Source organism: Oncorhynchus masou, chromosome 23 (assembly GCF_036934945.1).
Source record: "Oncorhynchus masou masou isolate Uvic2021 chromosome 23, UVic_Omas_1.1, whole genome shotgun sequence".
Taxonomy (NCBI): Eukaryota; Metazoa; Chordata; class Actinopteri; order Salmoniformes; family Salmonidae; genus Oncorhynchus; species Oncorhynchus masou.
In genome coordinates this window covers 22,193,815-22,217,768 of record NC_088234.1, presented here as the reverse complement: position 1 = coordinate 22,217,768, position 23,954 = coordinate 22,193,815, and the positions used below count along the sequence as shown (strand labels likewise).

Here is a 23,954-nt window from a genome sequence, read left to right as displayed (position 1 = left end):
CTCCATATTTCTCTCTCTGTCTCCGTATTTCTCTCTCTCTCTCTGTATTTCTCTTTCTCTGCATTTCTCTCTCTCTCCATATTTCTCTCTCTGTCTCCGTATTTCTCTCTCTCCATATTTCTCTCTCTGTCTCCGTATTTCTCTCTCTCTCTCTGTATTTCTCTTTCTCTGTATTTCTCTCTCCATATTTCTCTCTCTGTCTCCGTATTTCTCTCTCTCTCTGTATTTCTCTTTCTCTGCATTTCTCTCTCTCTCCATATTTCTCTCTCTGTCTCCGTATTTCTCTCTCTCCATATTTCTCTCTCTGTCTCCGTATTTCTCTCTCTCTCCGTATTTCTCTCCCCGTATATCTCTCGGGCGGTCTCACACTCCTCCATTCCATCCCTCTGTTGAACTTTGCTGTATATATTTCATTTGAGGACACAATATTCCCCTGTGGATAAACAGACATAGATATTTTATTTGTAGATTTGCAAACAATGTTGGTGATAAAGTGTGGTAGTCAGTAGATGAATGTCATAATATTTAGTTAATCTTCGTATCATATTCTGTTGTCTACTGTTCTTCTAACACAGCCATTTCCTCTGCTTCCAGAATGCTGATGTCTGTGCCCTGGCCTTGGAATTATGGGGGGGGGGAATTACAGGAGACTTGGAGATCCCTAAGCTCCTCATCCTTCTGTGACAACCAATGGAAAGAGAGAGGAGTCGGACTGGTCACGCCCCTGAAGCACTTTGGAAAGACGGATGGAAAACCTTTATTTTGTTGCTTTCAGTTTATTGGTTGTGATACCAATGGGGATGCGTGCCGATTCTAGCCCGTGAAGGGAGGACTCTCAGCCAATAAGAGAGAAGAATAAAGACTGACTGCGGACCGGGAGCCAATGATATTTTTCGATCATCACCCTAAATGAAAACACAATTAACCAATCAAAAAGCAGGATTTCATCTAATGATGGCTGAATATACATAGTATTATAAGGAAATATATAGAAGTATATATCTTTTCAAAAGTGCCTCATTTTTTGATTGTACAAAGAACTTAGCATTGACTAAGGAACTGAAGAACTTTTGTGCTCCTTTTGAAGTAGAATATGTTGTGGCGACCAGATGTAACGGACAAAGAAGAGAGCACTGGTACTGGTATATATTTTGAATAATAACGATGATGATGATGATGATGATGATAATAATAATAGCAATTAGCTGGCCTGACTGTGTTACTGTGAGAGATGTTGGCGGCATAGCTTCTAATGACTTTATGCTCATCGCTTCAATGTAGCTGACAGATGTTTCTCTCTCTCTCCACTCTCTTTCAATATCTCTATCTCTCTCTGCCCACACCTCTCATCCAAGAATGCAGAGTTATTCTATATCACATATCAACATGCTCACATACTACACAATATGCTCTGGTCAATATGTATTTAATGCACAGAGAGACACTTGGCACTTGTTGCCGATAAAGACAACTAAAAAAAACAATTGTATGGAACTATATTTAACCATAAATAGTTCTTTCAAATACTTGTATTAATTATAACACAGAAATAGATTACTCCACAATTTCCGTAATCTTAGCCTGTCTATACTGAACAAAATATACAACGCAACATGTCAAGTGTTGGTCCCATATTTCATGAGCTGAAATAAAAGATACCAGAAATGTTCCATACGCACAAAAAGCTTGTTCTTTAGCTCCCGAGTGGCGCAGCGTTCTAAGGCACTGCATCTCACTACAGACCCTGGTTTGATTTCACGCTGTGTCACAACCGGCCGTGATTGGGAGTCCCGTAGGGCGGCGAACAATTGGCCCAGCGTTGTTCGGGTTAGGGTTTGGCCGGGGTAGGCCGTCATTGTAAATAAGAATTTGTTCTTAACTGACTTGCCTAGTTAGATAAAGGTGAAATAAAACATTGATGAATACATCTCTAAAATTGTGTGCACAGATTTGTTTACATCCCTGTTAGTGAGCATTTCTCCTTTGCCAAGATAATCCATCCACCTGACATGTGTGGCATATCAAGAAGCTGATTAAAGAGCAAGATCATTACATAGGTGCACATTGTACTGGGGACAATAAAAGGCTACTCTAAAATGTGCAGTTTTGTCACACAAGAAAATCCCATAGATGTTTCAAGTTTTGCCCAATTGCAATTGGCATGCTGACTGTGGGAATGTCCACCAGTGCTGTTGCCAGAGAATTTAATGTTGAGTTTTCTACCATAAGCCGCCTCCAACGCCGTTTTAGAGAGTTTGGTAGTTTGTCGAACCAGCTTCATAACTGCAGACCATGTGTAACCACACCAGCCCAGGACCTCCACCTCCGGCTTTGTCACCTGCAGGATCATCTGAGACCAGCCGCCTGGACAGCTGATGAAACTGGGAGTTTGCACAACAGAACAATTTCCTCACAAACGTCTCAGGGAAGCTCATCTGCGTGCTCGTCGTCCTCACCAGGGCCTTGACCTGACTGCAGTTTGGCTTCGTAACTGACTTCGATGGGCAAATGTTCACTTTCTATGGTCACTGACACTCTGGAAAAGTGTGCTCTTCACTGATGAATTCCGGTTTCAACTGTACCAGGTAGATGGCAGACGGTGTGTATGGCATCATGTGGGTGAGCGGTTTGCTGATGTCCATGTTGTGAACAGAGTGCCCCAATGGTGGCGGTGGGGTTATGGTACTGACAGGCATAAGGTACAGACAACGAACACATTACCATTTTATCGATAGCAATTTGAATGCATAAAGAGACCCTGACGAGATCCTGCGGCCCGTTGTCGTGCAATTCATCCGCCTCCATGTCCTCATGTTTTCAGCATGATAATGAACGGCCTCAGGGATCTGTATACAATTACTGGATGCTGAAAATGCCCCAGTTCTTCTTGGCCTTTATATTCACCACACGTCACCCATTGAGCATGTTTGGGATGCTCTGGATAAACGTGTAGTCCAGACTACTTTACACAGCCATTGAAGAGGAGTGGGGCAACATTCCACCTGCCAAAATCAACAGCCTGATCAACTCTATGTGAAGGAGATATGTCGTGTTCCATGAAGCAAATGTTGGTCACACCAGATACCGACTGGTTTTCCATTTTTGTTCAGTGTTGTAATTATAGAATCACCCACGTTTGGTAGGCTATACTGTTTCATGCAATACTTTATGGCCATGGTCATGGCTGTTCATGCAGTGGTTACAATGTGCCACTGTTCAAACGTTGCTATAAGGCCTTAAAAGGTCAGCAGCAAAGCCGCGGGAGCAAACGAGTTTGGTACAGGGACAGACAACATTTTTTACATGCAAATCTGATTGGATACAGCATTTGATAATTGAAATATCAGCCTCAATTTAACTTCCAAAGTTTCTTTTTCCTTTCTGAGGGCAAATCAGGGACTTTTCCGGGTACAGGGAACAAGCTACCAAAATCGGGGACTGTCCCGGGAAATCTGGGACATCTTGTCACGCTAGTCCATAGGGATAAAAGAGGTGCTAACAATAGCCCTTGCTAATGTTGGCTTACCTAACGTCTGGCTTTGATAACATGGCGTGCCTCGCTTAGCTGTGGGCAACATGCTAACTTTAGCCGAGTTAGCAAAGTATTCGGTTCTGAGACATAGATAGGGCCACAACCCTCCTTTATGTTTCTCAGTTGCCGTTTTTCTCTCTCTCTCTCTCTCTCTCTCTTTGGCTCTTACTTTATACTCTTTCTGCTATGCATTAGCACTAAAGTGCCTGTTTGTATGTATGTCTATATGTCTGTCCCTGTCTTTCCCTTCAGCGCTATGAGGGCAAAATATATACAGTCTATTTTCCTCTTATTTCTCTATTATTAGCTGTTCAATATTGTGTAAACTTAAGGTACCCTGCCCTGATTGATGTGTCAATGATGTTCAAGGATGTAGTGACCCATGAAATGACTTGACCAATGGCCCCTACCTTGGTGTTTGTATTGGGTTCGTGCTGGCTGTTTTGGCCCTGTGGAGGACTCCATTGAGGACCTCATCTATGGATGGCCCTATCAATGCCAAAACAAAAATACGTTTTGACTCTTTGACAATATATTAAATAGCTTGCTACAAGTTTTTCTTGTTTGTTAAATGCTATTATAACCTTGCCTCCGCTCTTGTTTGATTTTGCAAAGAAAAAAAAATCTGTCTTGGAAGTTTGAGAGACATCTTGCCTCATTAGTTTGCCTCTGGGACACGTATGAAAGAAAGGGGTGAGAGGAAGCACTTCTGAAATTACTTCATGAACAATACTTACCATAAGTTGCCAATATGAGCCATCACAGAAAGAGAAAACACCCTTCAAAGAGAACCACATTTCTCTGTCTACGTGTCACTACCAGCACATATGTCACGTGTCACAGCACATATGTATATTCCGACAGTCGGTCCAAGGTGTCTGCCTCGTGCACTTCGTCCTCCCTCTTGTCACATGACTGTCGGGACTCGTAGAATAACAAAGCAGCTTTATTGCTACCAGATTGGGATCTGTGGTCAGGGCAATTGGCCATAATGGTTTCTAATGCAAAGGTGAGATTAGGAAAGTAGTTGGTTTCCAACTTCACTGTGCCGGGTTTGTTTCTAATGAGGGTTCACTGCAAGGCGCAACAAGGCAGTGATACGAGCACACACTTACACATTAGAACACAAACAGTAAATAGCGTCAATGTTTCCAAAAGGATTTGGGGAATGTTTTCTTTTGTTATATAATGACTCCACAATCTTCCAAACTGAAGCCAGAGAGTTCACTCTGAAATCAAAGTTAAGTTTGATGCTTTCTGGCCTCAAAAGTGGACAATGGTCACGAACCCAGTCACTGTTGAGGTCTGAAAGCACCAATATATATGACAAACTTTAACTTTGGAGTGAACTATCACTTTAAAGAGCTACTGAACATACTGATTGACACCTGTGTTTTTCTGTTGGTCATTAGAAAAACAAGGTTTCCTGACCGATTCCGCGTTTGGTTAATGATGTTTGCCCCCGTAGACACTAGACGGGAAGCCTATTTCACTTCCTCAAAATCCTCAGAATTAATTTAACATAACTCAAGAAATCTGTAATTAGTTTTGATGTTTTGCCGAGGATGTTTTAGTCATGCAATTTACATCTAACTAAGGTGTTTGGTGCAGTATTTCTCAAGTTTAAAAAATGTGTGGCGTGCTGGGCAGGTTTGTCTCACTGTGTACGCTATTGGATAGAGAGCAATCACTGCAGCTGTTCACAACCATGTTAGGGGGCAAATGGACATCATCAAATCAAAACCCAAACTTTATTTACCTGTTGTGACGCACGGATGTTCCAAACTCCATTTTAGACGAGACTGACTTTATGACCAAAATGATCCTATTTACACCTTGTAGTCAATTCTGACACAAGAATGAATGTTTCTGACTCATCTCAATGCCGTATGGGCCATTTCCAAATGGATTTGTTTCTTTTTAAAATGAAATGAATGAATGGTGAATTTGGGAGAATTCAGGGGTTCGGGGGAGGGGTTGTTAAGATTAATTGCTGTTCTCCATGACGATAGGGGGGGGTGGTTCTAGATGATGGGAAAATACACATTTTTCCTATCTACAATTCTAAATGGGAAATTCTGATACTCTTTGACTGTGATGTGACAATTTCACTTTTGTTGCTTGAGAAGAAAAAAAACGACAACAAAAAAAAAAGATCTAGGAGTTGTCCTTTGATTAAAGGTAATGATCTCATTAAAAGAAGACTTGTCTAGATGTCTGTGCGGAGGGACAGATTGAGACAAAGGGAAACAAGGCAAAGTGACGGGCACAGACCGTTATAAAGGCAGGCGTTGGTACCGGCATACTGTACTGTAGTGACAGACACACAAACACGCAAAATCACACTCATAAAGGCTTTAACAACCATAATCAAAACGGTTTAATGATTAGTCACCGTGAACAAAAAGCCTTCATTAGTCATCTCTCTCCCCAGTGATAAGATCGATGTGACTATGTAGTGGCAAGATGCCAACAGAGTTCATCACTTATCTCATTGGAATTATGACCAATTGCTTTGTGCCTGGGAAAGGCTGTGCGCGTGTGTGTCACACACACTCTCTCTCTCTCAGGCTCTCTCACTCACAATTAAAGTAGTTTCAATGGGCATTATTAGCGAGAAAAGTCGGTATCTTTCACCTCTCTCCCTCTTTCCACTCACTCTTTCTTTGCCTAATGAAGTCTATGTTGTGATGATTCTCTGTCTGTCTCTCCCAGATGGCTTGGTAACTCAACCCCAGGTTATATGTGCACCAAATCCCCATTGGGATGAATAGGAATGAGAACACAACACACACACACACACACACATCTGTATGAACATGAAACAGATGCTCTCACTCTCTCTCTGCCCTGCCCATGAATAGGATGGAATATGGGAGAAAAGGGCACATATCATCACCAGTATGTATTAGGGGAATATGAGGCTGAAACCTCTTCACCAGGCCAATGAAAACGATGCAAGTACACTGTATCTGTAGTCTATTCACTGTGGCCCTGACCCTATTGCTCTTTTCTTGTAAGCTGGCTCTTGTTCCCTCTCACCTAACGCCTCCTCTATGCTTCCCTCAGGGCATGTTTAGCCTTGTTAGACTTACATGTGAACCTTGTAGTCTAACCTCAGACACAGGAGCGTGGATCTTAGGGGGGGGGGGCATGTCCCACTCAATGTTAAACAGACGTTAACAGAGACGCTAAAAAGCCAGAAAGCTCGGTGGCTTGGCCCTAGGAGAAGAAGTGAGCTGTACTGGAGCTAAGCACTAGCTAACCGCTAACCACAAACACACTGCTTCCCTCTGTTAGGGCTGCTCTTACGTTACAGCGACCATTGTTGATGTAACGTGACAGGACAGGACAGGACAGTAGAGTAAAGTCTTTCAAAGAGCCAAGCTGTGAATGAATGGCCTTTGAGATGGATGGATGAGAAGGGATGAGAATATGGCACTTGGAGCCTCCACATCAGAAAGAAAGAGGTAGAGAGGGATCGAGTGAGTTGGGAACTTCCGCCATCTGGTCATCATGGAGACGCAGAGTCAATGCCCGTGTTCCGTTGCCTCGGCGGCAGTGCCACAGTTCACCCCTCCCATGAGAGATAGAGAGAATATTCTGGGATGGCGCCAAGGAGAGGTGGTAGAGGACAATGAGTTTAGATGGGCACCGGGCACAGACAGTCATGTCATAAACCTAGAGGAAACGAGAGATAGAGTGGGAGGTAAAGAGAAACGAGGGAGGGGAAGAGAGGGAGTGACAGAAACGGAAAGAGAGAGCAGCTTTCCTCGAAGGCCAGAAGACAACAGGTGGATCTGTGACACACCCTCTGTAAAGCAGCGTCCAACAAACATTAAACACATAGTTTCCATGTGTTTGACCATTCCATTCGCGCTGTTCCAGCCATTATTATGCACCGTCCTCCCCTCAGCAGCCTTCACTGGTCTCAGCCACGTATTCGGGTGACGGACAGGAGCATGCGGATCCACACACATGCATACAGACTAGACATTGTAGGGCTTGGGGTCCACATGACACACAGACAACAGGTGTGTCCTTACAATGTATACCGTATGTAATACTCATCAGTAGGCTATAGAAGAAATCAGAAAGAAATAAGTGATGTGATGCTGGACATTGTACATAATAATCCATCATTGTATTTGACAAAACAAAAAAACGTAAAAAGACTAACATGTTACAGAATTACTTTTGGATGTGTATGTGGGGGCTTTTTCAAGCCTGTGTAGTGGGATCAAAAAGTATATTAATTGGCTTTTTATCACAATAAAAGTGTAGAATGGATGCATTTTAATACATTTCATTTCCCATGATCTGTCATTCATCAGCTCCAACCCCCATAAGATGTAGCAGCATGTAGTTGTGCTCTGACCCATCGGCACGTTGGTGAGAATACAGGAAGTCTTCCTGCTTTATGACTTCCTCTCTGGCACGGCCAAACAGGAAGCTCACTCTGTATTTGACACAGAAATAGCAGGAGTCCCTGAACCAGATGCACAGAAATACACTGTAGAACAAATATCATGTTTTTATAGACTGATAAATATCTAAACTCTAGATTCATAATATACTTGATAATAACCATATGGTTTCGTACGTTTCGGTTATTCACCCTCTCCTTCACATTATCCTTTTTTAATCAATTACATTCTATGTTGTGCACTTGTTAAAGGTAATTTATTGTGAAAATGTTGCGGCACAATTACTACAGTAGAGACTAATATGGAAATAGTCAAACTCAGAAATTCCAATGCTTCTGGTATCTGAAGTAATTTGATCTGCAAAGGCCACAGCAGACCCAGCCCTTTCAAATGTATTTTCAGCCCCTTTCTGTGACCTCTTCCCTCCCACTTTTTCACAGTGTTCTTATCCAAACCAAAATGTCTTCAATATCCCCCCCCTCTTAATCGTGCTCTATGGGAATGTGGATGTCAATGTTTATGTGTTTAGTTGCGTACGTCGTTAGCTCAGTTACTCTGTCGTTTTTGGTTCAGAGAGAGTTAGAAAACATAAAATGACCACATGTAGCGAGGGAGGGAGGGGAAGGTGACGGTGAGGCCTCCATGTTTTATTTTCCTTGAAAGCTTCCTAAAAACCACAGACACATGGTACAGAATTCCCCTCACAGTGGAAGAGAGGTGGACCAGGGGGTAGACAGTTTTAAAGAGAGAAAACACACACACAAATACATAGATATGCAAAAACAAACACACACACACACACACAGAGTGAGATAGAGAGTTACGAGAGAGAGCTTAGAAAGAGCCGTCAGTCTAACACCTTGGCTTTGATGGGTTTGAACTCTCAGGGAGACTTCTATGGGAAAGTATAACACCACGAGTTTTGCAGGGGAGGGGGAGGTGGGCTGTAGGGTAGTTGCATTAATCCAATATACAATGTATTTCAACTTGATTGACAGATCCCCCAAGCTTCTCCCTTGGCCCCCTGCTGCTGGGTCCTGAAAGACAGTTGAGAACAAGCGAAGAAGTGGTATTTTGGTGAGGCTTGCATGCTGGGAAAAGGTAAAGGGTCATCCTCCATAAATTAGACTGTTAGCGCTGTGATTTGAGCTTAGCATGGACACATGGAACCGTGTTAAATCACTAGCGGCTGGACCAAAGCAACAACATCCTGTACTTGTGAAATGTGTCTCTAATTCAGACTGTAGAAAATCCCCAGTAAAAAGCCACTAAACTATACTGAACAAAACTATAAACGTTACAGTTCATATAAGGAAAACAGTCAATTGAAATAAATGAATTAGGCCCTAATTTATGGATTTCACGACTGGGCAGGGTCGCAGCCAATGGGTGGGACCACCACCCACTGGGGAGCCAGACCCAGCTCATCAGAATGAGTTTTTCCCTACAAAATAGGTTTCTAACAGACAGAAATACACCTGAGCACATCTGTGGCATTGTGTTGTGGCAAAATTGCTCATTTTTGAGTGGCCTTTTATTTTCCCCAGCACAAGGTGCACCTGTGCAATTATTTTATTTGGATCTCTTTTCGTCCTCATTTGGACTAATCTTCCAAGAGTCCTTAAACATTCAAATACAGTTTATAATACAATCACATTTTTACATAATACACTGATATATTGACCAGATAAATACTCTTTAACAGTCTGAAAATATAGATTGGTTCCTTCAACTTCCATAGTCCTGCACAATCTTCCAATTTATCCTAAAGTATTGTTTGAATTTATATACTGAAAGGTTTCTTGTTTGCTCAGATAAATTATTAAATTTCTTTATTGCTCTGAAACAAAATGTTATTTTGCCTAGTGGGCTAACTAATGATCATGCTGTTAGCTTCATGATATGCCACACCTGTCAGGTGGATGGACTATCTTGAGAAAGGGTAGAATGCGCACCAACAGGGATGTAAACAAATTTCTGCACACATTGAGAGAAATAAGCTTTTTGTACATATGGTACATTTCAGAGATATTTTATTTCAGCTGGGACCAGCACTTCACATTGCGTTTATATTTTTGTTCAATGTAGTTTCAAAGTTAATGTCACATCCACAAGTACAGTGAAATGCCTTTTTTTGCTAGCTCTAACCCCAATAATCTATAACAATGTAATACTAAAAATAAGTTAGAACAAAAACACAAGAAAATAAGAAACTAAGTAGCACTATGACTAATCCAGCAATAATGTTTGGTATCCATTAAGTGTTATGTACAGTGAATGTGTTTTATAGTTTAATATTGGAGTTCCCTTTCTCTACTTCTACAGATTCCTGTAGTAAGCAAGCACTAACATCACTTCTTACACTGGGGAAACCAAGGGGAACTGGAAAAAAATATGCCTTTGGTTTTTAATAGTGTCACACGCCACCTCGTGGGCTAACTAGGTACTTGCAGTAAGTGCACTTCAAATCATTGAGTCCAACAAGTCTAGACAGCTATTACTCCACTGTATGCATGTCAAGAACATCACTGATTACAATCTGGATATCAGGTTTACTGAATATGTATGTGACCTAGAACTCGGGGGGGGGGGGGGGATTGTCTCTTCACATTAATCCCAATGTTCATGTTCTTATGACAGATGTTTCAACCTTTCCAACTATTGTTTCGATCTCATTTGACCTATTTTTTCCCCCCTTCCTCTAGCAGCAAGGTCAAGTGAACATAAAACACATTTACAGACTTTGTGATAGACATTGTAAAACTAGACTTTAGGCATCATCTAAAAGAACAGTCATCATTAAAAAAACATACGTTTCCCCATGTGGTTTTGTCAAATAAGGGACAATTATGCCAAACCCTCAAGCAGAGACTGGAGAGAAAGTATGTCCGTAGATTGTATAGGTCCTCTGGCTAAAAGGGACTCAGATGGGTAAACTATTTTAACAAAATTCCATTTCCCCTAACTAATACTCCCCATGACAAAATCCAAATAATTTGTTTCCAAACAACCCTAATGTTATGTACAGTGGAACATGTGTGCATCCCAAATGGTACCCTTCTCCCCTATGTAGTGCACCACTTAGTTTTAGATTAGAAGGGGCATCTTGGGGTGAGAAGTAAAAAATAAAAATTCACTTGTTAATTTCCTGTATTTTGTCCTTGAGATGTCAGCGCTTGAAGTGGGTAATTGCTAGTTAATACATCCTATATTTATAAGCCGCTAAACCAATGTCAGATGTGGCTAACCAGATAAAATAGACAAGCGAGACTAAAAAGCTGTTGGGGAATATGGTTGATTCAAAATAAAGTGCATTCTTCCCAAAGAGAAAGTCTAACATCACATATAACATTAACACTTATGGTGTCACCTGTACAAAAGGTTAACCATGCTGCAATCCTGTTAGTCTACGCTGAATTTTTAGGTTTCAACCCAATGGCAAGTCTGCACTAAAAGAGAACACATTTTTTTAAGTATGAATATTTATTATAAATCACCACATTTACAAGCACAACCATGTTATGAATAAATACTTGAGAGCAGGGCTATGGAGTCAGGTCACGTCGTTCATGAATTCAAACCGGACTTCAAAGAAAGATTACCTGCAGACACCCTCAACTAGTTAAGTTCTTTCCTCATGGCTCCCAAACTACTAAAGTCCCCTACCACTTTGAACAGCCCCTACGACACTTCCCACATCCCCCTCTCCACGCAGAACAGCAGCACTGGGGAATGATAAGGCCTTGGGGTCCCCTCCTTCATCTTGGGGTGACTCCAACCCTCGGTGTTGGTTGATCTTTGTCCAGTGCGCCGCCATCTTCACCTGATGCTGGGGTATTGGATGTTGACTGCACACTGGGTCTGGAGCTTCCCCTGGGTTGGATTCCACTGAAAGAGGCACTTCCTAGGATATCAGCAAATTGGATAGCCTTGAACCTCATAGTTTGGGCCTTGGCTGGTTGGGAGGCGGTGTAGTTCAACGGTGAAATACTATGTTGGCTCTGCATGTGCTTCACCTTCATACGTCTGCCCTTTACAACGCTGCTGGTGGGTTTGCGACTCTCTGTGGGTTCAGTGATGCTTAGGCCTGGTTGAACTTGGATTCTGGGAGGGCTTGGGTGGACACTGGGGGCAGAGGTGGGCACAACTGGGGGTGGATGCTTTTTGTTGATGGGAGGCACTGTTTGTGCACAGAGATCAGCATCCTTGTCCTGGGTTGATCCTGCTTTGCTAATAGGTTTTTGAAAGCCCATGAAAGCATAGCTATTCTGGCTTGAGAGTTTACCAGATATGACCCTAAAGGGATTGCTTGTCATTTCATTTCTATCCGAGTCACGTGGGTGAGACTTGGGGTCTTCATAACTAGAATGATTCACAGTTTTGTGAAATGAGTCACTGCTTTGAGAAGTTTCTTTACTGTGGACATTTTGGCTCTGACTGGCTGTTCTCAAAGTAATGGAGGTGGGCTGGATTTCAGCAGGGGCAGATACATTGCTGCCCGAGGGCCTGGTTTCACCTGGGAGCTTTACGCCCAGAGCACATTCATTCTGTTTGGATCTGGAACCTTTGGGCAGTCTGTAAATTACAGACCCAAACATGTTGAATCTAGCTACAGGCTTGAAAGGGGCAGAGCTTGTTGGACCAGGTTTAGCCGCTCCTGCAGTCAAACGGTCATGGAAAGCATTGTTGCCGGGCAGACTAAAAGTTGGCTGAACATGTTTTAGACTCTCACTCTGGGGAGATTGTAGTAGGGTTGTTTGGGATCCCTTGAAAACATGGCCGATTTTATCCTTTTTATCCTTGCTAGGTGTAGATTTAAGAAACCAAGGCTTACCGGATCTCGTGGTAGAGCCAGACATGTCAGTGGTAGTAGTCTGCACTTCTGAAGACTGGACATTGCTGGAGGCATGCAGGCTGTTAGAGACTAGGTCGTCTTCTATGGATGCAAGTTGGACTTCTCGTGGACCTGATTTGAATGTCATTGGGGCTAGAGTATCACTTTGGGAAGAGAAAGTTGTAGTGGAAGCTACTCGAATTCTAGGGGCAAAGCTATACTTTCTGTATACATTTGGATACCCACTGACAGAACTCATTATCATTCCCTTAGGTATACCGTGACTATTTCTCCAGCCAGTACCCTGACTCTTTGCAGTGTTTGTGTTGACTGAAGTTTTGATAGCAACAGATATGTCATCGTCACTCACGGTGGGAGCAAATGTTTTTTCGGGATCTTGATATTGGAACCCTCCGAGTGTATTGACATTTGTGGATTTTCCAGGTTTGTAACCACCGGGGGCTAAACCGTACTGACCACTGGATGAGCTGCTTAGCCCAGGTTTCTTCCAAAGGACATAGCCACTCCTGGTTTTCAAAGACTGGTCAGGGGCAGTTTCTCTCTCTGCAGGCTCAGAGGGATGTTGGGTGGGTTGAGATGCAGTGGGGGCCATTGTGTTCCAGAAAGAGCCAAATCTAATAAGAGGTTGAATTCTGCTGAAAGCACTTTTAGCCTGAGTATCAGTCATTCCACCTGGGAAATAGCTACTAGGACTACCTCCACTTTGAGCAAAGTTAACACTGTGATGGAAGGGTTTGTTGATACTAGAAGCATGTTGGGCTTCACTGGTAGCATCTACTTTAGAAGAACCGGATTGGCTCAGAGTTGGTGGGTGCACTTGTTGTCCATTGGCAGACTTAGTGGCTGTAGGGTACAACTGAGAGCCTATGTAGCCATAACCCCTTTGGACATGTGTGGATCTTCCAGACCCATGAACACTGGAGTTTGCTTCACTTTGGGTAGCACCAAGTCTGCTAATGGTCTTCACTCCTTCACTAGGGCCCTTCTGAGTGGTTTCAGAGGTGCTGGAAGTGGATTGGGATTCCCTGAAGAGGTAGGAAGACAGAAACGACCTGTATTTGGATCTCTCATTCTTGCTCACAGGGTTTTCAGCCTGTTGGGCTGGGATGGAGTTGTCGTCAACAACAGGAGAGCCAAATGTGTCCCTGGCAGGTTGCGAACTACTGGTGGTAACATGGCTTCTTTGGGTCATAGGGTTTGAGACTGAATGAAAAGTACCAGAGGCACCCCAGGTTCTGGGGACAAGTGGGCTAACTAGGCCACTAGAAGGGTAGGTACGAAAATGGACAGTCTTACTGGGCACAGAGGTGCTTGAAAATCTGTTAGATTGACTGTTGGAAGGCAGAGACTCCTCACCATCAGGGGAACCTTCTCTCCCAGTCTGGACTCCCGGTCTCAGGCTGAAGACAATCTGAGCCTGGTCAGGTTGGACACTACTGGGGACCGGTTGACTATGGCCCTGGCTAAATGTGTAAGGGTTGTTGAAAGTCCTCCATTTTCTTGGGCCCTGTGTACCGAGGGAACTTCTCTGTTCGTGTACTGCTCGCCTGCCTACAGGGAAATAAGAGTGCAATTCAGTATTATTAATGAATGTCATGGCTAAATACACTGAACAAAAATATAAGATGCAACATGTAAAGTGTTGTCCCCATGTCCTGAAAACAGATCCCAGTAGTGTCAAAAACAGCTTATTTCTCATTCCTGTAAATTAGCATTTGTCCTTTGCCAAGATAAGCCATCCACCGGACAGGTGTGGCATATCAATAAGCTGATTAAACAGCATGATAATTATACAGGTGCACCTTGTGCTGCGGACAATAAGACGTGGCATTGTGTTGATGTGACAGAACTGCTTCTAGGGTGCGTGCAATTGGCATGCTGACTGCAGGATTGTCCACCAAAACTGTTAGCAGAGGAAAGAATGTTAATTTCTCTACCATAAGCCACCGCCGTCGTTTTAGAGAATTTGACAGTACGTCCAACCGGCATAACAACCGCAGACCACGTAACCATGCCAGCCTAGGCCTCCACATCCAGCTTCATCACCTGCATGGTCGTCAGAGACCAGCCACACAGACAGCTGATGAAACTGGGTTTGCACAACCCAAAAACAAACATGCATGCTTGTCATCACCAGCGTCTGGGCCTGACTGCAGTTCGGCATCGTAACTGACTTCAGTGGCAAAGTGCTCACAGTCGATGGCCACTGGAGAAGTGTGCTCTTCACAGATGAATGCCGGTTTCAACTGTACCGGGCAGATAGCGTGTATGGCGTTGTGTGGGCGAGCAGTTTGTCAATGTGAACAGAGTGCCCCACGGTGGCATGTATGGGCAAACGTACACAATTGCATTATTATTATTTTTTTAATCTGTGGCAATGTGAATGCACAGATATACCATGAGATCCTGAGGCCCATTGTCGTACCATTGATCCGCCGCCATCACCATGTTTCAGCATGATAATTCACGGCCCCATGTCACAAGGATCTGTGCACTGTGTCCCAGTTCTTCCATGACCTGCATATTCAGACATGTCACCCATTGAGCATGTTTGGGATGCTCTGGTTTGACATGTACAACAGCGTGTTCCAGTTCCTGACAATATCCAGCAACATCACACAGCCATTGTGGAATGTTGTCCCACTCCTCATGAAGCAAATGGTGGTCACACCAGATACTGACTGGTTTTCTGAGCCATGCCCCTACCTTTTTAAAAAAGGTACCTGTATTCCCAGTCATGTGAAATACAGACTAGTGATTTTTACATTTATGACAGATTTCCTTATATGAACTGTAACTCAGTAAAATTGTTGGGGAGTGAACTACAACCTCACATCAATTGCATCACTGAATTAAAATGGACATGTTGGTAGCGCTCAGTTTCCTAGTCAGATTATTTTGACTGAGAGAAAAAAAATGCTGAGCCCTAAACATAATGTTAAAAGTTGGCTTGTCCTTACATTTAATATGTATGATTACTAATAAAGTAGCAGCAGCTATGGAGGTTCACTGAGCATGTGGTTTCCAAACAGTCTAAATCATATATCCTCAAAACAATTTCACATCACAAGATATGCAAGCACACAGGTTATGTAAGGATAGATTCTGAGCAATAACCCTGGGCAGCTGGATTTTGTTAACCATTAGCCCAACTCAGGTATTGAAGTCTATGACAAACAAAAGCTTCACGGACATAGGTATGACCCGAAAAGAACATTCACTTTCTGTGCAATAAGTTAAAAATAGAAACGGTATCATGCTTATTACTCTTACCCCTTGATAAACATGAACTACTGACTTCCACAGTAGCTAAGACCAGACACAGGAACAGAAGTCTGTAATAAAAATAGAAATAAAGTTTGATTTCATTACTGATAATTACATTGCTGAAAGACAAGTCAATTTCTCATTGTTATCGTAGTACAAAGTATTAGGCAATAGTCTGAGGTTACTTGATTAAGAAAAGAACATACCTCGAATTAAGTCTTAAAGTCCTTGACATTATTGCTGGCCAGCAACCAACATATGATACACGACAGCACAATCAGATTGTAGTAGATTGTAACTGAAAAAGAGTCCAAGGTAAAAAAGAACAATTTAAAAAAAAGCCTTGTTTGATCAACCTCTTGCTCCTCTAGTTGTTAAATAGCACACTGTGGTCAGAGAGCCCCTTGATTAGCATATTAGATGTGCCTGTTGCTATCTCAACAGGTGCATCTAATTCAGGACCCGTTCAGAAGAGTGCAACATTACAGTATTTTTCAATAGGGATGTATTGTGTAGATTAAAACATATTCTTGTCTGTATAGAATAGGCCAGGGAATCGCGATAGCGCTGTTACGTTTCTATTTGCGTCCTGAAATTTTCTGAACGTTTCACCTCACTGAACACACGCCAGGCCCTTGTGAACACAGGTGCAACCAATTATGTTGATTGCATCCTCCATAATTTTGGGGGAACATGACACCTGGTCTCATTTGTTAGGTCTATATGACATGAGCTTACGCCGTTTTATATTCTAAATAATGGTAAACCAAGCAGAAGTTCAGAATAGTATTATTTATTAACTTTTTCTTCAGCAAAAAAGCAAGCATCAGTTACTACTGCAAGCCATTTATCCCGGCGAGAGAAGAAAATTAAAAAAACAATAACATTTTTTATTACAACAAAACAAAGGTGCAAAATATCACACACAATCAATAAAAGTGAGTTTAATAAATACACTACATTCAAGTAGTTTTTGTTCTTGAACTGAGCACCAACAAAATTCAACACATTCTAATAGTTGGAAATGGAAAGCCATAGGCTACTTCAAAGCACACAAAAAATACAATTTTAGATAAAACTATTTCATTCAGTAGCCCAATGGCTTCAAAGAACAGCCTATAGTCTTTACAATTCTGTTACCATTATGTGTTTGGTCACCACCAATTATTACATGCATGTGTGAAGAAATGGACACAGAGGCCTAGTTGGCTATTATATGGAATACATATTACTGCTTGCACCAACTTCCAACTGGACCCGCCAGTCTTCTACAGTCCAAATGGGTTACTGTAGTGTAGGCTCGTGGACGGCAACGCCCCCTCTCTGATCAATCAGGTGCCACTGAGGTGCGTTCAGTTCGCTCGAACGTTTGCTAAGTTACGGAACGGTTTGTATCCGATTGACATGTTTCCCCCAAAATGTTATTGAACAGACTGAGGTAGGGTGGCTCCCGTTGGTGGGTGTGGCGAGGTGTGGCTTGAAGCAATGTGTGACATATTTAAAAGGCAGTGGCCATGCCGACAGCTTTCTCCAACCCGGTTTTTCAACTGGTCGTTCAGTACAGCACCGGATCCGTTCAACTGAACGTGCCAGAAGTAAAAACGTACTGAACGCAGCCCTGATGACTTTCCAATCAATGAAGTCCGCATCAAATGGTATAGCATGACATCATGAAGAGGTCTCGTAGGTCCTCATCAGTCATACAATCTGTAGGGGAAAAATAAAATGTGTAAGAAAACACAATAAATGTCCTTCTTTGGGCAGGCTACAATAGCCTATTTTGGTCCGCAGGTCAATTGTTAAGGACAATACCATCAAAGTAGGCTATGAAAAACTACCGGAATATTAAGTAATGTTTTTTCGTGAAAACTAAAGAGTATTGCAATATAATAGGACTACTTACGCGCTCTCCTTTGGGAATGATTCCCAGTGAATTTGCCCCAGACGCGCCTCAGCGAACGGCGGAACCTTCCACCTCTGGAACCTCTTTCCTCGGCTGAGTTCTCATGGGGAGTCTCATTGTCATCCTCCTTCCCCTCACTATCCCCCTCGTCGTCTGTCATGCTTTCCCCGAGAACGCCAGATACCACCATGCGCTCTAGAACACTTTCGTCTACCCGAAGCGCTGCCCTCACTTTTCCCGATACAGAGGTCGGGTATCGGCAGAGTGGGCAAACAATTGTCTTGTCCTGCGGCGAACATTCCTTCGTGTGTTCCACTTCACATACTGAGGATTGGGAAAGAGTCACCAGACAGCGTTCACAAAAGCTGTGTTTACACTGTAACTCACGAGGACACCGACGGCCGGTGTTGTAGCTTCGGTAACAAATTCCGCACTCAAGATCTGAACACATTTTTCTTTCTCTTTGGGTGCTGTTTCGTTCAACGAGAATGAACTGTCTGACTTAATTGGCTATTACGCTATATTTATATTTCTTAGTGTGGGAGGGACTTTCACTTGACAGAGTGCCCCAAAAAATAGTAACCTATGACTAATATTTTGGAAATAGTGATGTCATCAAAGAGACGCGGCGTCCACGTGCTAACCCTCCCACTCTCCACCCACACATCCTTTTTTTTTACTGTATATGGAGGAGAGTTAGTTGGCCATTCTGCTACAGTTTGGCCAATGTCTGTCTGATATTCACCCACAGTTTCCAGGTATGAAGAAAGTTAATCTGTATAGTGGGCTATCACCCACATTTCTCAGATATACAGAACCATGAATGTAAGACAAAGTGCTTGCATCAAGAAGGTTTCCTCTCTTTTGAAATAGTGATTTTGATATTAATCTGCGCCGAACTGGCTCCTGTCTGTCTGTGTCTTATAAACAACAGAACTGCCTTATGGGGGGAGGAGAGAGGCGAATATATGAATCTTAAAATAAATTCCAGATCCCTAAGTAAATTCCCTGGTCTGTTTCTTGATGACATCAGACTACTTTGTAACTGAACAGAACAGGAGTGAGCCATGACTGCAAGGAGCTTGAGCTGTCAACTATCTATGCTGTCCTAAAGCCGATCTGCTAATATCTGTCTAGCCCATACATAAACCCATATCAGTCACTTAAGATGACCCATAGGTCTCACTGTTGTCTACTCTCGTGACTCACACCGCGGTGCTCAGATACCCTTTGAATTCCATCTCTTTGATATGCCCTTGATTACTGTAAGCATAATAGAAGCATTGATATCAAACAAGCTGATAGTTGCAAATGTGTTGTGCAACAGTCTGTTATGAAAACACAACAACATACTATTGTCTCTGTTGCCGCTGCCTACTCACTCTACTCACTCTACTGGCTTTACCCTTCCCAGAAATCCCAGCACCTCCCTCTTACTGACACTCTCCGGGGTGTATCTGGTTGTAAACGTGACGTCAGCCTTTGTCCCCACGCTAAATCCTCCAGACAAAGCCCAGGACCTATCAAGTGACCCAGTAACTCTTTTCATGGTGATTTCCTTGTCCTACAGTCAAAGCCAAGAGTAACAGGATCTTAGGGAGGATAAGACAGTTGAAAGAAATTAAGACAGTACTCTTTGATGTGTTATTGTTATCTGAGGAACCATTTTCCTCTGTGCCTGCCACCTGTAGATTGACTTAATGTAAAAAGGGATCATGTGTTTATGTAAAGAACAAAACAGTTTACAACTTGTACTGAACAGAAAAAAGAAGCATAGGGCTAGTTTACCGGACCCAGATTAAGTCTATTCCTGGACTAGCAAATACTCTTAATGAAGATTGAGCATTGAGCAGCATGCTTTTTAATCCAGGGGTAGGCTTAATTTGGGTCTATTAAACCAGCCCATAAACTTTACAAATATATATATATATATATATATATATATATATATATATATATATATATATATATATATATATAAAAAATATAAAAAAATTACACATTCCTTTACTTTCTCATTCCCAGCTCAGTCCATATAATGATGAATTGACAAACTATTTAACTTTTGTCATGTGATTGGGAAGTACCGAGATTCCGTTCTTCACTTGAAATAACACCCACATGGGGCTCTGAAGTTTAAACTCAGCTCAGATAAGGAGACAGGGAAGGCTGGGTCTGTGTTTTGAAAGTGAGTCATCCTCTCGTGGGTGAAAGAGTGCAACGTCCAATCTCACACATACATTATGGTGACTCGATGCGATAAGATCCACTGACTGTCATACCTGACCAGACACGTCACTCTGGGTTTCTTCACTGTACCCAAACCCCCAAAATGTATTGAATACATCCCTCAGTTATGTATTAGAGCCATGTATTCATGGAATGCTCTTGAAAATAAAAGAGAGCCGCACACTCTATGAGCTCAGATGCAAAAATTGAATTACCAATGTTTCGACAGCCAAGCTGTCTTCATCAGGGTATATCAGGGTTCACACCCTAATGAAGACAGCTTGGCTGTTGAAACGTTGGTAATTCAATTTTTGCATCTGAGCTCCTAGAGTGTGCGGCTCTCTTTTATTTTCAAGTTTTCTACTCCGCTAGCCAGCACCTCACCTAAATAGGTGTGTGTTTCTTTTTCTTCTAGATTATCATGGAATGCTCTGCCACCAGAGGTTACTCAGGCAAAAAGCAAGTTTAGCTTTGAAAAACAAGATACAAAAAGACACATTGTATCACGGTGCCTCTTCTCTCATCTAATGTAACTGCACTGTATATTAATGTATATATGAATAGTGTGTAAATATTAATATATAATTGTGACATACGATACACACACACCATACCACAGCATGAATGCACAGAAACACATGCACACACAATATTTGTGAATTAGGCAAAGAGTGATTTGCTTGTATCCTATTTTTGGCAACCTAACTGTATGGGGATCTTATTTGACTGCATACATGCATGATCAGAGACATGTTTTTCTGTAGATACACTATATATACAAAATAATGTGGACACCCCTTGAAATTAGTAGATTCAGCAATTTCAGCCACACCCCTTGCTGACAGGTGTTTAAAATTGAGCACACATCCATGCAATCTCCATAGACAAACATTGACAGTAGAATGGCCTTACTGAAGAGCTCAGTAACTTTCAACGTGGCACCGTCAAAGGATGTCACCTTTCCAGCAAGTCAGTTCATCAAATTCCTGCCCTGATAGAGCTGCCCCCTCAACTGTAAGTGCTGTTATTGTGAAGTGGAAATGCCTAGGAGCAACAATGGCTCAGCCGCAAAGTGGTAGGCCACACAAGCTCACAGAATGGGACCACCGAGTACTGAAGCGCGTAACACATAAAAATTGTCTGTCCTTGGTTGCAACACTCACTACTGAGTTCCAAACTGCCTCTGGAAGCAATGTCAGCACAAGAACTGTTCGTCGGGAGCTTCATGAAATGGGTTTCCATGGCCGAGCAGCCGAACACAGGCCTAAGATCACCATGTGCAATGCCAAGCATCGGCTGCAGTGGACTCTGGAGCAGTGGAAACGCGTTCTCTGGAGTGATGGATCACACTTCACCATCTGGCAGTCCGACGAACGAATCTGGGTTTGGCGGATGCCAGGAGAACGCTACCTGCCCGAATGCATAGTGCCAAACTGTAAAGTTTGAAGGAGGAATAATGGTCTGGGGCTGTTTTTCATGGTATGGGCTAGGCCCCTTAGTTCCAGTGAAGGGAAATCTTAATGCTACAGCGTACAATGACATTTTAGACCAGGCCTGGGTTATTTCAGTCCACGGGAGCCTTATTGTTGTCACACTTTACCCCCCATCCCTATCAAACACACCTGGTTTAAACTAATTCCATTTTTAACTGAATATCATGATTAGTTGATTATTGGAGTCAGGTGTTTTAGCTGGGGCTGGGGCAAAAGTGTGACACCAATCAGGCCCCTGAGGACTGGATTTGACCAGGCCTGTTCTAGATGATTCTGTGCTTTCAACTTTGTGGCAACAGTTTGGGGAAGGCCCTTTCCTGCTTTAGCATGACAATGCCCCGTGCAAAAGGCGATGTCTAAACAGAAATGGTTTATCGAGATCGGTGTGGAAGAACTTGACTGGCCTGCACAGAGCCCTGACCTCAACCCCATTGAACACCTGTGGGATGAATTGGAACGCCAACTGCAAGTCAGGCCTAATCGCTCAAAATCAGTGCCCGACCTTACTAATGCTCTTGTGGCTGAATGGAAGCAAGTCTCCACAGCAATGTTCCAACATCTAGTGGAAAGCCTTCCCAGAAGAGTGGAGGCTGTTGTAGCAGCAAAGGAGGAACAACTCCATATTAATGCCCATGATTTTGGAATAAGATGTTCGATGAGCAGGTGTCCACATACTTTTAGTCGTGTAGTATAATTCAGAGAGGATGTTAGCATGAGTGGCAATATGTCTCCTGGGGTCTTGCAGATAAACAGATAGAAAGACTAAACATCATATAAGTTCCATTAGACCAGCACCAGTAACTCAACTAGTTATCAGGTTGCTGCTTTTTGAACTGATATCCCGAAATCATAAAACATTGTATTCCACACTTGAATGATATCCACAGTAATTTGACTCACAACTGTCATTCTTAATACCCTGGACATTGAAAAAGACAGTGTACATACAAAATACTGTACTGTGATGACAGTGAGAAGTGTCAGGGTTATAGGAGGTGGCTTCTACCTCTATTCCATGTCCCTGGTTACTAGTTACCACCACAACCTAGAGATGACTTAATGTCAGGGCAACCAGGAGACAACCCTGGCTCCAGAAGGAGAGAGGAGAGGATGTCAAGGCATGGGTAAAGCAAGAGAGGAGAGGAGATATGGAGTGAAAGAAAAGAGAGAGAGGGAGAGCGAGCCAGAGGTAAATAAGAGGTAGAGAGGTAGATTAACGAAGTGTGTTAATTTTTACTGTAAATGAGAACCATGATGTGTCCGGTGAGAATTTTGGTAGTGGAGAGGAACGTCAAAGCTCACCCTTATTATGTATTTTCAAAACTATAGAGTTTTGAGAGGTGTGTGACAGCGAGTGTATGAGGCGGTAAGTGTTTGTTATCTTCCCACACACTACATGGTTATGAATTCTCGGTGAGTTTAACTCCCATGGTGTTTTCATATCAACTGAACTACATACGGTAGATAAAGTATGGCAATATATGAATATACAAGCTATCATAGCAGTTATGACATCATGCAGGATGTATTTTTGCCATTCTGTTGTAATGCTGCACTGTATACCATTTCTGACTGTGGATGTCAAGAAGTTGGAGAAAGTAATTCATTATTGTCAAGCAAATTACACAGGGTGAATGTTGACCAAATTTGTCTGGAATATGTATTGAGATTATTGAACCAAATAAAAGTGTGACATGTACAGATAGACCAATCCCATGGAAACATGTTTATTACAATCTCTGCTCCTGGGGCCCAATACAAAATAGACCACTATTGCTAAGCAACTGCCCTGTTGAGTACGGCTTGCCTTGCTCTATCCCATGTGAATGGAGACGCTGCTGTTTGTGAAAGTACAGTTTGATCTTTATGAGGTAAACACATGGACACCTAAGGGAATATCAGATGAGTACAGTACACCCCTTTTCCATCATGTATATTACAATTGATTTTCATATTGTGGTTCATTGGTGCTATTATGCAACAGTGGAACAACACTTTGGGAGGAGATCCTTGGCAGTTTACTTGATTCAAATCTCTATTTCACTAGTCAACTATCAGTGGAATTTTATACAAACCCAGTAGCGCTGAGGGCAATCTTATTCATTGTATGATCGTTGCGTTGGTGTTGTTAGTGCATCAGCGTTCTAACTAGCCCGCAGTGAGAAATAGCTCAAACACAACAACACATGCCTGACATGCCAGGGACAAGTGGCAGTAGTGGTGTGCAGATGTTGGGGGGCATCTATTT

General features: G+C 42.6%; 2 protein-coding genes and 1 long non-coding RNA gene across 3 annotated transcripts in view; 1 reads left to right on the top strand and 2 right to left on the bottom strand.

The window, feature by feature from the left end:
* Positions 1 to 4,120, top strand: part of LOC135510590 (insulin receptor substrate 1-B-like) — a 55,968-nt gene extending 51,848 nt beyond the window's left edge. The window contains 1 exon segment of the mRNA XM_064931621.1: positions 595 to 4,120. Within this exon segment, the coding sequence (XP_064787693.1) occupies positions 595 to 602 (8 nt within the window). The 3' untranslated portion in view covers positions 603 to 4,120.
* A 7,331-nt stretch (positions 4,121 to 11,451) lies between these two features.
* LOC135509943 (uncharacterized) lies at positions 11,452 to 16,567 on the bottom strand. The gene is made up of 3 exons (XR_010451025.1): positions 16,288 to 16,567; positions 16,088 to 16,149; positions 11,452 to 14,365 (listed from the first exon to the last, which is right to left on the bottom strand). It is a non-coding gene; the product is annotated as an uncharacterized LOC135509943 (long non-coding RNA).
* A 291-nt stretch (positions 16,568 to 16,858) lies between these two features.
* si:ch73-335l21.4 (E3 ubiquitin-protein ligase-like) lies at positions 16,859 to 18,532 on the bottom strand. The gene is made up of 2 exons (XM_064931620.1): positions 17,985 to 18,532; positions 16,859 to 17,788 (listed from the first exon to the last, which is right to left on the bottom strand). The coding sequence occupies exons 1-2, from the start codon at positions 18,433 to 18,435 to the stop codon at positions 17,730 to 17,732; spliced, it is 510 nt and encodes a 169-aa protein (XP_064787692.1). The 5' UTR covers positions 18,436 to 18,532; the 3' UTR covers positions 16,859 to 17,729.
* Positions 18,533 to 23,954: the final 5,422 nt, after the last annotated feature.

Excerpts from the sequence above, each read along its gene's own strand:
- si:ch73-335l21.4 (XM_064931620.1), bottom strand. The coding sequence starts at position 18,435 with ATGTGTTCAGATCTTGAGTGCGGAATTTGTTACCGAAGCTACAACACC. Across the intron at positions 17,789-17,984 it reads TCATTCCCAAAGGAGAGCGC|ATTGTATGACTGATGAGGAC; the intron begins GTAAGTAGTCCT and ends TTTCCCCTACAG.